This window comes from Sturnus vulgaris, chromosome 7 (assembly GCF_052056855.1).
Source record: "Sturnus vulgaris isolate bStuVul1 chromosome 7, bStuVul1.hap1, whole genome shotgun sequence".
Classification (NCBI taxonomy): domain Eukaryota; kingdom Metazoa; phylum Chordata; class Aves; order Passeriformes; family Sturnidae; genus Sturnus; species Sturnus vulgaris.
Window position 1 is genome coordinate 7,853,969 of NC_142249.1, and position 16,989 is coordinate 7,870,957.

The 16,989-nt window shown below is 45.2% G+C and overlaps 1 protein-coding gene across 29 annotated transcripts in view; it reads right to left on the bottom strand.

Annotated features, from left to right (window-relative positions):
- Positions 1 to 16,989, bottom strand: part of MAP2 (microtubule associated protein 2) — a 225,034-nt gene that overhangs the window by 49,819 nt on the left and 158,226 nt on the right. For 21 of the 29 annotated variants that reach the window (XM_088167702.1, XM_088167704.1, XM_088167715.1 and 18 more), the window contains one exon: positions 682 to 795. The exons of 6 other annotated variants lie outside the window; for them this stretch is intronic. In XM_088167702.1, the coding sequence (XP_088023828.1) occupies positions 682 to 795 (114 nt within the window). The remainder of the gene's footprint in view (positions 1 to 681; positions 796 to 16,989) is intronic. 2 more of the 29 variants (XM_088167699.1, XM_088167697.1) reach the window with 1 other exon arrangement.

Genomic DNA, 16,989 nt, shown 5'->3' on the forward strand with positions numbered 1-16,989 from the left:
GGCAAGGAGCAAGCACTTTAGGTACAAATGGTTGTATACCTACCTTCTTCTATAGATAGATACGCACACACACGTGTACTTCAGAGATATTACACAAAGGAGGATGGAGACACAGCATGGACCAATGGCATTGTTACCCTTTCCAGTACAGACCGATGGCATTTGCTTTTACCGTGTTACTCCTTGTTCCACAATCTGCCCTCACTCTGCCTGGTGCTCTCAACCTGGTGTGCCCCATTCCTTTCTGCTTCATGTGGAGGTGCTCCCCCTCCATCTACTTGAGCAGCTACCACTTGACCAGCCAAGCCTCACTTTCTTTTCATATGTCACTCTATCTTTTCCTTTTCCATGTTGTACGTGGCTGAACACAAACAGTCCCAACCCACACCACGACAGAACCCTACCACCAAACACACTCAGGGCTGAGCTACTCTGCAGTCAGAAAGAAGGTGGAGAATTGCTGTTAGAGCAAACAGGGAATGAGACAGTCACAAGGCCATGAAGAACCGAGAATACAAGGATCCTGCCATAATCCTGTGGTTCCAGCATTGATCCAGTGGTGGCTGTGGTTTACCCACAACCATAATCAATGTGAATACACAGCTGGAACTGCATTTTTTAATATACATACAGACATTTGCAGACACAAGGATACCTGGAACATTCTTTGTCTCATTTTACCTAAAGGTAGTGATCCAGGCTGATCTTTGTGCTGGGCTTCTTTTTCCTGTTCACCTTTCAGGACCGCTACAGCTTCAGCTGTTACTACTTGTACTATCCTTGCAGACACTTCTTCTGTGGCAGTAGCAAAGTCAGAAAAAAAGAAAGAAAAGCATGCTAATCAGAATAGTGTTTTAAAATCACAACGATTAGCTTAAGCAATAAAAAATTAGAGGCTGACTTAATCCATTTTTAAAAGATAATCCTTTTTTCCCTGAAATATAAGGAAATCATTAAAAATAAAAGGACCAGATATTCCAAAGGTTTCAGTGGAAAATGCCAAGTATTTATAAAAATCAGGAGCTTGCTCTAAGCAAGATGCACAAAGCATCATTATTAAATGTTCTTGCTATTAGGGACAATGTGCAGCAACTGCAATATTTTAAGACTATCATCTATTAAATGGCTAGAAAAATTTCTGTAGGTATTGTTTTGCAAACAGGGGTAGAATGGGCAGCTGAGTCATGTAATTTCTTGACATTTAATATACGAAGTTAGCTGCATTCCAACATGCCCTTTGGAGGCTAATTCCGCCTCAGCAGCACACAGTGTGCATTAAAGGCATTTCCCAGACAGCCATCTCTGCTCATGAGGGACTTGAAGGGCCAAATAACATTTCTGCATGATTAAAATCAATACTTCACCTTCCTCACCCCTTTTAAGACTGCCACAAAAAGCTTTATTTAAACAGTAGGTCTGAGTACCATGCAGAGAATAAGATATTTCTGGTGGAATGGGCTCCTTGCTTCTGGCCCCCAGCATGCTCTGTGCATGGAGCTGGCTCAGGCACTGCATGTTTGATAGAGCTGGGTGCCACAGAACCCACGATTTGCTCTTCCCCACTGCCCACGAGGTGTACAACACCTGAGAACTGCCTGCTCTGGTGAGCAGAAAGTTGTAGTAGGTCTACTCAAGGAATATTCACTCCAAAATGAGAAATTGTCTCAGCTCGATTCCAGACCCACTCAAAGGTGCAGTGAAATGTCATCAGCCACAGAGCTGCATGGGGAAGCAACCAGAAAAATTTCCTCTCCTCTGGAAGTTCAGGTACCTTTGATATAACAAATCAAGATCTTAAGGGCTGGTCCAGCAGAATTCAGAGAGCAAAGAGTTTGTGGTCCTTATCTGTATGAGTCTGCTCTCCCTTAGTCATTAATCAATGTATTTCTCTCTCTCAGCCAAACTCCGTGGAAATAAACCTCTCCCCTCTCCAGCTATATCCAAGTGCTGTCTGAGAACTGTTTCCAATACAGATGGAGGTGACCCCTAGGGAAGGCCACAGGCTGCACAGTCACAATCCACCAACTGCACAGCTGGGCACACCTGGGAACAGAGCAAAACTTTAGTGCTCCTTGCGTGGAGACAGAGGTTTGTAATGGCACCATGTCAATGCACTCTGCTCCTGCCAGAGCCCCCATTAATCACCATCCTGAGGGCAGGAATAAAATCTCTGTTCACCCATTACTGCATCCTTCAGGCAAGAATTGGCTGGGAAGGGCAAGTAGGTTTAAATCAATGACCTACATGTAACTTCACAGCAACCACTCTGACAAGGGACTGTCCATTAGATTAATAATGGTTTATTTTCACAGAGTAACTTACAGAATTCCCTTGTATTTTTAATGTGAAGCTATTCCTCTTCATTTGTCCTTTAGAAAATCCAGTTGTTTTTTCCAAAAAAACCCACATGTGTGAATTACCACAGCCATATTTGTCCAAAACTAAAGTGCTAGGTTAAACTTTCTTTTACACAAACTACTTAATGAGATATTAAAAATCTCCACCCACTGGCAAAGAACATTCCTAATTGTTGGTGTTTATACCTTACAATTCACTGCACTCCTGGCTGGTCACCTGGAGGGCAGTGACTGCAACAGTTCCATCTGCTGCTGCCAACAGCAAAATTAGATGGATGAATACACCAGAAGAACTAGCAAGCAATGAAAAAAACAAGCTGACTTGGAAAACATGAATTTGAAAAAACATTTAAAATACATGAATATAAACTTGAGGAAAAATTCAGATTAGAAATCTAAAGATGCTGCTTTCCTACTGTCAGGGGTGAGAAGTTCTGGCAGCCTTCCACATTGGAGGAAACAAATCAACTGTTTTTTGAGATGAGGCTGTGTATGATACAGATGCCTGCTGGAGGAGGAGACCACGAATAGCAGCTCCAGTTCTGTTCTTCTATTCAACAACACATCCCTAGTATGAGATGGAACTCCCCTCTGTGGTTAAGTAAATCAAATTGAGCTCCATAACCCCATCAATCAAGTCATGCATGTGACCAGTCCTATAGATCAAAGAACAGGAATATTGATTTAAAGCCCAGCAATCTTCCCAGCTGCCTTTCAGGGGCCTGTACGTCATTTGGGGGCTTTGCACCTCATTTTGGGCTGCTCCACACCTGCTGGATGCTGGGGGTGCTTCTTGGTTCCTTCCTCTCGTGAGAAACACAAAACAGGCACTTCCCAGACCCTCCCAGACTCTCACACGGTGCTGCTGCTGCAGACCAGTGGACTGGGCACAAATCTGGAATCCTTACAGGTCCTGACAGCTCCCTGTGCTGTGAGGCACACACAGCCTGCAAAACACAAGCTGGGAAAACCTGGGAGAATGAACCTGCAGCTGGGCTCATCCTCCCCCTGCAGCCACACGGGGCCTCCCCACACCACGGTGTGCTGCAGCACCTTCCATGGGCTTGGACACAAACTGCTCTTCCAGAAAGCATCCTTTGATATCTGCTATATCCCTGTTCAGATTTTGCTTTTTCAGAGCAGGAAAGAGCAGCACCCTGACAGCTCTGGTGAGCATAGAGGACAGCAGAGAGCTTCACTGAGAGCCACGGCTACAGAAAACCCTGCACCAATTCCTGCCACTACTCCACATCTGAAGGATGTCACACATGCCCCTCCCGCCAAAATTTCCACCAAGCAACTAATCGCAACATCATGGACAAAAGCAACACCATCAAGACTATACTATTATCTCAGATGAACAAATCAAGACTCAGTGAGGAAGACTGTTAAAAGCATCAATTTTTGAAGCTTATGTTCACATGAAAATTGTAATGAAAGGCTCCAATTTCTGATATAGAATATGCAAACGTGTATCAGGTTTATTACCTTGGAGCATATCCAAAGGAAATCCCCTTGGTCAACTGCTTTCCATCAGCCAAGCTACTTAACCCTTCTCCCAGCAGGGTTAAGACAAATCATTAAAAACTGCCTCCTTTGTAATAGAATTTATACTTATTCCCATCCAGCCTGGTTCTCTAGTACAAATGGGCTCTACAAGCCCAGAAGACAGTTCTCACCCTTTCAGCTCTCCTCCTGATTTAATTTGCTTGGGACAAAGATAATGTTCCACAGGGAGCTATGTTGGAGGGTGAAAGGTTGTCTCCTGATAAATAGAAATTTCTATTTCAGGCTAGGCAAAATAAGTAAATAAAAATACAAATGGCCTCTGGGCTTGTGGTTTTTGCTCAGTTTGTTTTGTTTGGCAGTGTTCTTTAATCAAGAAAGGCTTACTTGTGAACACTCTGCTGATGGATATTTTGGGTGACACAGGGGGCATGGGCAGTTCATCAGACGAGCAGTGCTTTTGCCATACATGACTGCTGCAAAAGGACAGACTTTTCTGTACTAATGGACACTATAAATAGAAGATCCAGTGGGTAAGTCAAATCATCACAGGGCTGCTATTGAGACTTTTCATAGTTTTCCTTATGGTTCAGTTAAAGTTCAAGGCAGCCTAATGATAAAGAACAGACATACAAAAACTCAAAGCAAAACAGAATAAAAAAACCAAAACAAAACAAAAAAAGGAAAATTAGGCAGCTTGGATGCTGTGAATGCTGGGCTATGTACTCATTAGACATGGTTTTGCTTGTAGACATTTATTTTCCCTCTCTCTGAACAGACAGACTCTCTGACTCTACTTCATGCCACGGAAATGGCACTAACATACAAGTTACAACAAATAGCGTTTACAACAAGTAGATTTATTTATCAAAAGCAATAAGGAGCATGGCTTTATGTTAGACTCCAGCAGAACAAAGAACAGCAACATGCTTTTCCTTTGCATTTTGTAGAGATACTGCTCCTTTTCACCAAGATGTCAGCTGTCCATGATACAGGAACTTCACAGCTTGATTCCAGGGAATACAGTACTCTAAAGTACAGGTAGTCCTTGAATGGGATGTCCATAACAGAGAGAAGACATAGTGAAAACCCCCAGCATGATCTCTCCAAAGCCCTGACAGGGAGCAGGCTGAGGGGAGAGGCTGGGAGCTGACATAGCAGGACAGAAGTTCTGCTGCTCCCTCAAAGGTCATTTCAGACCACGCTGAAGTCCAACAGGTTTGCCAGGTCAGCTCTGCCCAGCTGCTGCTAGTGCCACAGCTGTTCTGGGACAGGGACAGAGGACAGAGGACTGTGCCCTGCTGAGAGGACAGAGCACTGTCTGGGGCACTACAGTAATTTAAACCAATGTCAAAGTTAAAACTCAAACAAATTAAGCGCTCTGCACTCCTGGTTTTGGAAGTCAGCCCAATTCTTCTACAAACCCCAGCACACCAAACCAGGAGATCTAGAATCTCCATGTCCCATAGATAACTGAGGGACACAAACCCTTTCCAGAGTACTAAGATGCACAGAGGATGCTGAACCAGCTGCTGATGGGGAGCCACACAGCCTTCCCTCTTGGCTGTGTTCAGAAGGTTTGCTGCCTCCAAAGGCTGCTGCCCTCCTCACAAGCACAACCCAGGGCTGTCCCATTCCCACCCCAGCCACTCTAGCATGGAGCATTACACCAAAACAGGCATCATCCTGCTCCCTCCTGATCCCCGAGGGCCAGAGACTTCTGGCCTTCCCGGACAAAGACTCAGACAGGGGCTGGTAAATGAGGTTATATGCCAAAGACTGGCTACAGCATGATCCAGTATCTGGGATCAGATCCTGTACAAGGCCAAGATGTATTTTCAAAGCTCTCCTCCATTCCTTATTGATCCTGCTGCATTTGTCAACGGACTGCAGATGTCTCCACTGGCACATTACCTACAATACTTCTATTTCCCATGACAGCTTTCCATTCCATTAGCTTTTATAACATACATGTTTACCAGCCCCAGAGACAGATATACAGATGGTGGCAAGAGTCTTTTAAAAGGTGTCTGAGCTTTCAGGTCCTGACATAAAAATTTCCACAAAATAGTTTTAAAAAATAGTTTTTAAAAGAACCTGCAACTATAAATAGCAAAAATCAGGTCTGTGAGACATCTCCACAGTGATGTGTGATATCTGTTCTTTACATGCCCTTTTAATGGTTGTCCTTCAGCCTCTACCACTTTTTCCTCTTCCAGCCTACTGCAACCTCAGACTCAACTCATGGAGAAGCTGAGTTTGCTATGAACACCTTCTTGGGTGAAACTGTTCAGCTGTTTGTTTCTGACAGCTTTCATCCACCAGTGCCTTTTATCTTCTCTCCCCTATCCCTCTGTGCAATGCTGTATGATTATTCTGAGGACTGGTTTTGACAGGAGGCACTGCCTGTGGGCAGGGCTCCCAGCCTCTCCCTGCCTCACAGGTATGTGACTGGCATTGATGCCAGGATCCTGCTGGCAGAGAACTGGGAGCAGGTACAGCTTGCCTGCTCGTCACCTCATGTGACAGGGTCACTGATTTCTCAGGCCACAGTTGCTCCAGTCACATCAGAGTTTGTCTCCTCAGCTCTCCTCCTTCCTGCCTGTAGTCACCTGTGTTTCATTACTGCCATTCAGCAAGATTACTCAGCCCACTTATCTGTTGCTTCTTCCCACCTTGAGAACCAATCTCACAGCAACAGGGACAGCACCTCCTAATATGAAAATGCAGGACAGTCTTCTCACAGTAGAGCAGCATCACCCCTTCCTCCTTCTGGCAGCAGCCCTACCCAATGCCACTAGGGTGGCAGCAAGACCTTGAGTTTCCTGTGGCCACAGAAGACGCCACCTGGTCTCTGTAAAGCATAACTTGTTTAAGGCATAAACAAAATTTAACATGCTTGAACTGCATGGCACAAGAAATGCTCCAGGAGAAAATCAAAGAAAAGGGATGATAAGAAGGAGGGACAGAAAGAAGGAAACTGCAAATTGTGTCAAAACTTCACACACAATCTTAGGGTTACCTGTCAAATACCTACCAAGAAAAAACAGTGGGTTCAGTTAAAGTAAAGGGTAATTAATGTTCCTAGAGCACTGAAGCAAAAGAAGAGACTATTAAAGAAAGCTGCAATGAAATGGAAAAGACAAAATAATATGTTTCATTAATTTTGCTACATTTTAGGGAAAGAACACAGGCAGAGCACAGCAAAAGGATCAGCTACATGTATACTTGCAGAATTGTGAAAACAAAGCAATTTCAGTCAAGATGTCCCTGTCAAAATCCTCAGTGGGATTCAGAGCAGTTTCCAAGGTAACCAGCACTAATTGTTGGCACAGTGGCATCCAGTCAACAACAAAAGCACAAAGCAACCTGCACTGCCTTGTGAGGCAAAACACCCCACATATTCCTGCAGAAAGAAAAGATACAAAATGGCTATTTGCTATCTTTGACTATTTGAAAAGCAAAACAAGACCTATGGATTTTTCCCCCCTCGGGTTCTGCAATTCTGAGTGCAGCTGGGCTATAAACCAAATAGCAATTCGATTTGTTTAGAGGCATTAGCCAGTCCCCTAAGGACAGGTCCTGCATTCATGCACAGCTCTCCTGGAAGCTGGTGGATGACTTGTTTCAGTCAAGACTACTAAAATGTTGGGGGGAAAAAAGCTGCAGGCATCACCCAGTGACATTTGAGGTGGAAAAACCAAAGACACATCTTGGACTTGATCTCTGGGATCATGACAACTCTAAATACTGCCTTTTTGCATGAAGATTAAAAGACAAATGCACAACAGCAACCAAAATATTATGGATAAGTTATACAAAACCCCAAAAATGCCAACAGATTAGTGCTTGAGACTGAAAAGCCATAATGGAGCTTTACAGAATTCAAATACTGGCTTTCAAACGGCTTTTGTGAGTGCAAATATTTTGTTGTAAGTAGGTCCTTGATCTGGATGTTGGCAATATTAACAATAATTGGCAGGAGGTATGAAGGCAAATAATATGAACATCAGCTTTTAAATTAAATGCAGCCACAACACAACTGACAAGCATCATTTCCCTAATAAACTCGTTGACTTTAAGCTACTGCAGCATCCGTGAGGATAGTGACAGATTAATTTAATCACCAGGATTCACCAGCTAACCAATAGAACGGGCCAGAAAAGGTCTGTGTTTTGGGAAAGGAAGAGCTTTGATGGTTTAATGCACTGGATTCCCAAGGTATGAACATTCAGATTACTGCTGGGGAAAGATGTATTGCAGTCACTGTGTGAGAAGGGCAGGAACACGTGAGCTACAGCTGAGTACCTGGCACAGCAGCTCCATACCCTGGTGAGCCCCACTGCAAATGCATTACACCTCTGTGGTTTGGGGTATCCAACAGCCCCTCCTATGTTGTCCTTAAACTCTAGATTGTAAATCTGAACTACCATCTCCTTAACACCTTTGAACTTGATGATTCTATGATTCTTGTGCTATCAGCTTTATATCAGAATAAATCTGGCACACAGTTGGGGTCCTGGCTGCAGCTGAGCAGTGCTGGCCCGCTGTGCTCTGGTACAAACACAAGGCTGGAGGGTGGCTTTCCTGGGCACCCTCAGCTGAAGGAAGCAGCAGGGAAGCTCAGGCTGCCTGTCCTTGGATTGCTTCCACGTGTGTTCTGTGTGTGTTTCAGTTCCCCTGCTCTGCCTGCATTTTCCTGAGCACTTTCTTCAGTGGGAGAGTTGTTGGACACATAGTCCAAATTTCCAAGGCACACAGTGCAAAATCTAAAGTGACTCATGCTAGGAGCCAGGAGCCATTCTGAAAGCTCCAGTGGGCCCCTCCTCTGGCTCCCTAGCACATTTATTAGGCAGAGGCCTCTGCCACGCTGTCAAGCAGCTGTAGAACAAAACACCAAGGGACCAGTCCCCTCCTCAGCCCCCCTTGAAATATGTAAGTCTGTTAAAAAGGAGTCATACCAATGTCAGTAGAATAACGCAACGCCTTAAAAATGAGCCCTCATTACTGCAATACTTGTTTCCTGTGCATCCCCTGTGCCTCCCATCTTCTTACATCTACTGCCTGGAACAAAATATTTACTGTCAGCATTTCCCAGCCAAATCAGAGGTGGGAAAAGCTATCAGTTCCGTTTCGTCTGATGCATGGGCAACACAATTTAGAGCAATATTGAAGCTGACAACACCAAACCCTCAGCCACAGCAATGCAGTGATATCCCACTGCCTTTCCTGGGACTTGGTATCAGCTCAATACAACACCTGCACATACAAAGCAGCTATACCTATCTTTCCCCAAAAGTATTAATTCCCTAGGACTCACACAGAAAAAAACACTTGGGCTCCAAAACAAAGAACCAGATATTTAATCCTTTGAATGTGAGTAAATACACATAATGGATAAGTCACTTTTAAATCAATATTAGTTTTGGACTTGAGTACAAGTTAACACGTTAAACAAACCGACTTTCAAGAACCTCTACAGAAGTCAATGAAGCATCAGCCACCTACAGAAGGAGGTGATGCATCCCTTAAGGTTCATTTTTAGCTCCTTTTGGGATGATTTTAAACACTTTTTACAGTGCTTTCTCTGATCTTTTTTAAAAAGGATTCACAGTATGCTACATAAACTTTGCTGGATTTAACATTAACCTGTGCACATATTGTGTGGGATTTAGTCATGCCTGATCAGGAGGACTGAAGATCAACCTGTTAATTCCAACAGAATGCTGGTTTAACCCATCAGGGGATATTTAACAAATAAAATGCAGCAATGCTATGCCCTACTCACCTTAGTGCTCATGCTGTTGGTCCAGCCCAGCTCTGCATGGCTGATCTCTTCTAAGCCCTGCTTTCCAGTCCAGCCCACACCTGTACCAAGGCAGGTGTGTTTCTCCCCCCAACAGAGCAATGGTGCTGCATCCTTCCAAAGGAGGATGTACAAGTGTCCCCAGGCAGACTGAACCTGGCCTGTGTCGTGCACAGATTAATCCAGTCCCACAGAAGCTGTGCTGTGGATGGACTTTCAGAGCAGTTCTCAGCCAGGGTCAGCAGTTCTCCCATCTCTCCCCCTCTTTTCTGGCACTGCCCCGGCTGAAGGGAGCCTTGCCTCTGTCCAGGACTCATTCCTGAATGCTCACACAGACTGCTCCCATTCACTGCCTGCCCACTCCTGGAGAACTATCGGCTCACACCTCTGTGTGTGCAGTGTGATTAGGCAAGAGAAGAGAAATGTGCACCTACTCTTGAAGAAGGAAAATGTGAGAGATGCACATCAAAGCCCTCAGTGCATCTTCAGTGCCTATCAGTGCACTGGCACAGGGTGCCCACAGAAGCTGTGGCTGCCCCATCCCTGGAAGTGTTCAAGCCCAGGTTGGACAGGGCTTGGAGCAACCTGTCCCTGGACATCTGGACATGGCATGGGAATTAGATGAGCTTTAAGGTCCCTTCCCACCCAAACCATTTTATGGTTCAGTGACCTTCTCAACTACCTCTTCCACTTTTGCCAAAGCTGTCTTCTCTGGGCACCTAAATACCTTCAAGCTTCTGCAGCCATAGTGCTGGAAACATCCAGCTGCTGAGGGGAGAGCTGAGACCAGGACTGGAGGCACTGCAGCCTCCATCCAAGAGAGCTGCATTCAGAGGTTGAGCTCCTTAGTGTACTGAAAATGTGGAGCAGCTGTGGAAATTCCAGGCCACAGAAGAGCTACACTGGATGGCTGGCATAAAGCTGGAAGCACATATGGAGAACAAGATTAAAAAAAGGTAGAGACAACCTAAGTGAGAAAGGAGAAAGAGAAGGAAGAGCTGACAGAGCAATCACTGAGAAGGATGACATATTCTTAAATGCAGAGAAAGGATGACAGGGAAAGGAAAGAGAAAGAAACTCATACACAAGAACAGCTAGGGATTAGTTTCAGCCCACTAACAACCTGTGCAGGCTGTTACCCTAGGTGAGGCACATATTCTGAATTTGGAGTAAAAAAGCAACAGTCATCACTGAATCCTATTCCCTCTTCTGATATGTGGTGCAAGGCTGTGGATGAAAACAGATTTAGTACCTGAGCAAGACTGCCACATCTACACAGCACTGGCAGCTGATACAGAGGGACAGAAGTATCTGTCTGCCCAGATGCATGGGCAGAGAACCAGACTGTAAATCATTTTTATCCTAACTGCCATATCCTGTATGGGTTGCTGGAAGCTCTACCAAACTGATCATGTATCACTATGAATTAGTCTCAAGGAGAGAAATAGAAACAAAAAGCAAAGCACCTGGGGTTAATTTTCCCCTCCCAAAATACACAGTGCCTCCCAATGGAACTGATTCCCATGAACTATTCAATCAGTCCTGAGTGAAATGACTCTCTGGGAAGCAGCTAAGAGGTTTTCCTGCCTCAGAGCTAATGATATCTCTCAGTTATTTTCCATATGCTGCACGCAACTAAAACTAAAGTTTTGAACAGTTATTTTCCATACACAGGAGAAGGGCTCACTCCCATATCTAATGTACACAGCTGCGGTGCCTTGAGTTTCCTGCACTTTTTGCATGTCATGAGGAATGCCTCATTACTAACAAAACCCCAAGAAACAACCAAAACTGCATTTCTAAATCATCACTTCAGAAGAGGTTTTCCAAGCACCACTTACTGTGCTCTGTAGTCAGTCTGTGAAGCAGCAGAGAAAACGTAAATGTTTTGCTCAGAATCTCCCGAAGAACAAACGACAGTGTAAACACCATCACACAGACAGCTCACTTTGAGTCTTGTCTTTGAATCTCCAGATCACCCATTGGGAGGGACAGGCACTGGATCATCAGTGCTCATCTGTTTTGCACTGATTTCCAACTCTTCAGCTGGCAAAGGCAAGTAAATCTGAATTATCATTAGAAGGACTGAATTTAAAGTGAGCAGTTAATCTACCAGTAGCAACTCCACAGAACAAAAAACCCTAACCAAAACACTAGTACACACTAAGTTCTGCTGTCCTTACCCAGGATATGGATACAGCAAGAGAAGAAATTACTTCTTCTCTATACTGTAACCTCACAGATTAAAACAGCATGAAAGACAAAGACAGGGGATTGTCCCTTGCTTCCTTCTACTATTTCCTTTGAGTTTCTCACTCAAATTAAACCCAGATTGCCTTTGCTTTCCAATTTTAATACAGAGTAGCTCATCATGGTTAGTCAAATCCAGGAATCTGCATATATATACCTCTCTCATACTTGTAGTTTGCCCAGAAAATATACCCCGAAGTAATATTTTATTTTCATTTCCATGGAAGTGGAGGTGTCACTCACAGTGCAGGTGGCACCTCAGCGAGGAGGCACCTACAGAGTAAGGTCCCAATCACACAGTGCTTGCAGTCTCTTCCTTATCTCCCCTAACCTTGAGAAACAAATGCTAGAGGAAAAGAGGAAAAAAACCTAAATCCTCCTTTCCTTTGTCAGCCAGCCTGACTGAGGCTCACAGACGTCACAGGGAGCCTGTGCACTCCTGAATGCTAAATAATCTCCTAGGCTACATACTTTCTCTCAGCGGAGCTTAAAAAGAGATTTCACTTTGAGCAGGGCCATGTTGGCATGGCAACGGGGGAAAAAAGGAATCAGCAAGCCTGGCACTCCTTGCCAGGAGCAGCAGACTTTTTGTGAGTCTCATTTTTGTGAGAGATGTGATGGTACCTACCTCCTCTCCATCAAAAGTTAAACCCGTGCCCAGTGGGTGAGGAAGGGCTGATGCCCACCCTGTGCTGGCATGACCTGCCCCCATCAGACAGATATGAGGACTCCTTGTCCTGGGCTTTCCTTAACCTGAGCTGGAAAAGTGCATCAACCTTACACCTGAGCTTCCACAATGGAAAACCAGGAGGAAAGGGTTTGTGAAGAGCAGGGCTGAGCAGGTTAATGACTGCCTTCATGACACAGGAACTTGTAAATGGGACCAGTAATGCTCACCAGCACATCCCATACCATCACCTAAGAACCTGCTGCTTCTCTCTCAAGGTGACTTTGGAGAAGAAGATGCCATTTCAGCTCTGCCTGGAACAAGAATAGCTGTGTGCCTGCAAAACAAGGCTCTGTTGTTTAGTAATGAACCTTCTTCCAAATCTTTCTGCCCTCAGACCAAAACTGGAATGAAAGATTACATGCTGGCACAGTCCCCAGTAATTCCACCTCGCAGCTGCTCGGTGCCAAATATTGCCCAGTGTTCCTGAATGTCCTTTATGATGCCATCATGGTGATGGGGACATCTCTACTCCTCTCAAGGGGCAGAGCTGAGCCCAGCCCAGAGGGCAGAAGCCTGTGGGGTGGTGGCACACAGTCCTGCACTGTGCTGGACCACCTGTCCATGGCTCTGCACAGACCTCCTGGCTGGCCAGGGTAGCTCTCTCCACCCTTCTGCCTTTTCTCCTGACTTTCACAAGTCCTGTCTACTTTATGTAATTCATAAATGCACGAGCTGTCTCCTACCACACACTTCATAAACTGAAAAGGACTCCAGCAGAACAGGCCACAAATTAGAATGTGTCTTGTGGGCACAATTGCTCCACCAGTCACTCAGCTAATGCCACTGCTGGATGGTCGAGATCTGACCAACAGAAACAGAGAAGTCTGCATTTACAGCCCTCATTAGAACAGGTATTTAAACATAGATGGTGGGGAGGGAGGGCACAGGCAAACATAAAAAGCAGAGACAAGGTAAAAATGAAACTCCCAGAATGCATTTGATATTTGACATTTTCAGCAGCAATAACTCTCCTGGCTACAGCAGTCCCCCAAGAAGGGCTGCAGATGTTTCCAAAAGGCAACTTCAACAACCAGAGCTCATGGTATACAGTCTGAAGTGGCTGGAACACGTTATGAAAGATGCTTCTTCCATATCCCAGCCTTGTTGTTCCCTGTTACATCTCGGAGGTTATAGATGATGTCTTCTGGGAGCACTGACAGCACCAAGTGCGTGCTGGTTGCCAAGCCAACACGCTCCCAGGCGCTCTGCTCTCACTGCTTAAGGAAGCACAGCTGCCTTTGCAACGCTTGTATTGGAAACACCAAAGTGAATTGAAACACCAACAGGGAGCCCAAAGGAAATGGCTGGCTGATGCCTTCTCTTGGCCAGAGGCAGCACTGATGTGGCACCATGCAGCAGTTGGCTCTAATGGTGTTACTGCACCTGGGTTGAGATATGGTTTTCAAAAGCAAATCTGAACCACACACTCCCAGAGGAATTTGGGGATAAAAAAAGACTGATGGCTGATGTTCTCTACGTGTCTGACTCCCAGCCATGGGAACCAACAGCCCCTGCACACCAGGTTATCTCACCCTGCTCTTTCAGGCAGTAATTTTTGCATTCTGCCCACAGTTGTGCCAGGCCCTCCAGCTCCTACCAATACATGTCAATCACTGACTGATTTCTGAGGCCCTAAGAGGAGGTGGGAGGGCAGAGCCAGCCCCTTAGAGAGGTTATGACTGGACAAAAAATGATGTCTTACTGGATTGACTGATAGGGCTAGCCACAGAAAAAACCACAGAGACTGGTCTATAAAGTAGTTACTGAATATTTTAGAGCCAGGGAGAGAATAGCTATGGGTAGGGAATGTGAAAAGATGGAATTTCTATGTTCTTTATTCCTGGTCCTCTGCAGGAGAACAACTGAGAGGAACCTTTATACCAAGGTTAACAGAGAATATAAAACCCCCAGCATTTTCTACAAGTGCCCCAGAGAGGTTCTGTTGCCCCCACCTACACTGTCTTCAACAACATACTTTGAATACATCTATAATATTCCAAAAACATGTCCCAGAAAATGACACTAAACACAGAGAAGAAAAGTTTCAGATGCCTTGTATGTTTGCCTGTATCTAAACTGGCAGAGATGATGGTGTACAGTAATTACTGTCACATTTCCTGGGCAAAGGGAGGGAGATCAAAATGCCTAATTAACAGCTTCTTTCCCATGGGAGCCATCAATGACATAGTAAGATAATTTCTTCCAGCTCTGTAAAATAAATAACAGAAATGGGACAAGCACTCACATTCAACTCTGAATGTCATTGATTTTACATCCTTCTGTGCATTTTGTCTGCACTGCTCAAGACATGCTGCTTGCTGAAAATGCACGTCTGACAACAAGGCTGGGAGGCTCCTTTGGGAAACAGAGCTTCAGGGAGCTTACTGGGGGGGGCTTATCAGCTCCACAAGGACTTGGGCAGCAGCAGGACAGCCAGTGCAAACAGCCAAATGAAAAGGAAAGCTCTGACAAAAGCAGTCCTGTTGGAAAGACCAAAAATGCCTCTATACAAAGAAGGGCTGTTTGTATGTCTGCTGCCAGTGCCATCAGAATATTACCACTTGTATGGTGAGAGAGAGAGAAAGGAAAAGGAGATTGAATGGGATGTCATCAGAGGAAGGAACAAACCACTAGCACACCATGGGACCAGGCTATGACTCTCAGTGCATTTCAGCCTGGAGAGGCTGCTGCATTTAGTGACCCCAAACAGGGAGCTGCCATTCTGCTCCACTGCAGCTCCAGCCTAGCTGAGAGGGGCTGAGGGCCCCCCCCAGCCTGCACAACCAAGCACCATGGCGATTTTCTAACAGTGCTGTGCTGATGAGGGCTGTGAACAACATCCTCTCTACCTGGAGACTGGCTACTTCAAGGCAAGGCTATGGAAGACACTGGGATACAGCCTGTTTCCTTGACACACAGCAGGGGGCTGAAACAAGCACAATTCCTGCCTTCAGCACGGTGGTTTGGTTTTTATGCATAGCTAACCTAAAGGGACTCTGCTCAAGAACTACTTGCTAAGACAGGGCAGTCTTTCAGGCTCGCATTCCCTGCACCTTATAGAAATATGCTTGTTTAAAAGATATTCTTTTGGTCAGAGGATGGTCAGAGGAATATGTCTGTTCCAGATACCCATTTAGTCCAGCTTTACAAAGGGCTGAATTAGGATAAATTACATTCCAAGTTGTAATGTGGTTTGTCCCTTCCCAGTTTTGTCTTCAGTTGTCTCCTGCTGTCTGAATTCCTTCCTTTCTGGGGTACTATCTGCCATCACACAAAAGCTGGTTTGTCTCTGGATCAGCAGATAAAACTGGACCTTTTCCTATTGTCCTTAGCTTATCTTACAATTTGCCTTTTTTCCCTGTCTCTTCCCACCCCTGGTTTGCTCCTTCATAGCCTCCATCTCACCAGCTCTCCTGCTGCTGAGTGTGTTTCCCCACCTTCCTCAGCCCCTTCCTTCTTCCTCAGATCAATACTGCCACTTCATTCCTCCTCACAGCTCTAGGGCTCCTCTTTCTGGTTCACTTACAGACTGGCACACACCAGTGTCTGCATTCCCCAGCCCCTCTCATGGATCTGTCATGGGCTCCCTCTCACCCACCTTCCTCCTGACTCCAGAGACAAAAGTGCCCAGCCTGGAGTGGGATTGCTGTGCCATGTCAGGGAACTGGCCACAGCTCACCACAGTCCCTTTGCATCCCACATGGTTTGGGTTCCCTGCCAAATAATGAAGGGCTACATTTTGTCACTCTGGTATGACATGTTACTGTCCTTAATACTGTCTGACACCAGGACACAGACACTGTCCTGAGGCTCTGGTAATAGGATTTCAGGAAATGCTTTCCTTTCATCTGTCAAAAAAATAACTCATCAAATAATAATGTGGGTAATCCCAACCCCCTCCAATTACAAACCTGAATTTGGCATATAACGAAGAAAGCACTTATTCAGTTGAGTCACTGTATATAAAGACATATTGTAGAAGATGCTTCACAGTGTTCACCACTATTATCCCTAGTTATATAAATTTGACTGGTTAGTTACTGCATTGCTGAAAAAAAACAGATGCATTTTAAGTGCAAAAAGCCAAACCTCTGTAGCTTGATGTTCTTGCAATTCAAATGAAATGGATTATGTTGAATTGCTGGTTACCAGAGAATGCTGCAGTGCATCTGTAGTCCTCCTCACAGCTTCCTCTCAGTTAGCTGACCACAACTTTCCAGTGGGCAAAGAAAAGGCTGCCACTCCTGTATTTCATTGCAAGTCAGGCACATCCTGTTAGTCTACCACTGGGTGCAATCCAAAGCTTTCCTTGTCAGCCCACTTCAGATGAGTTTCTGAGG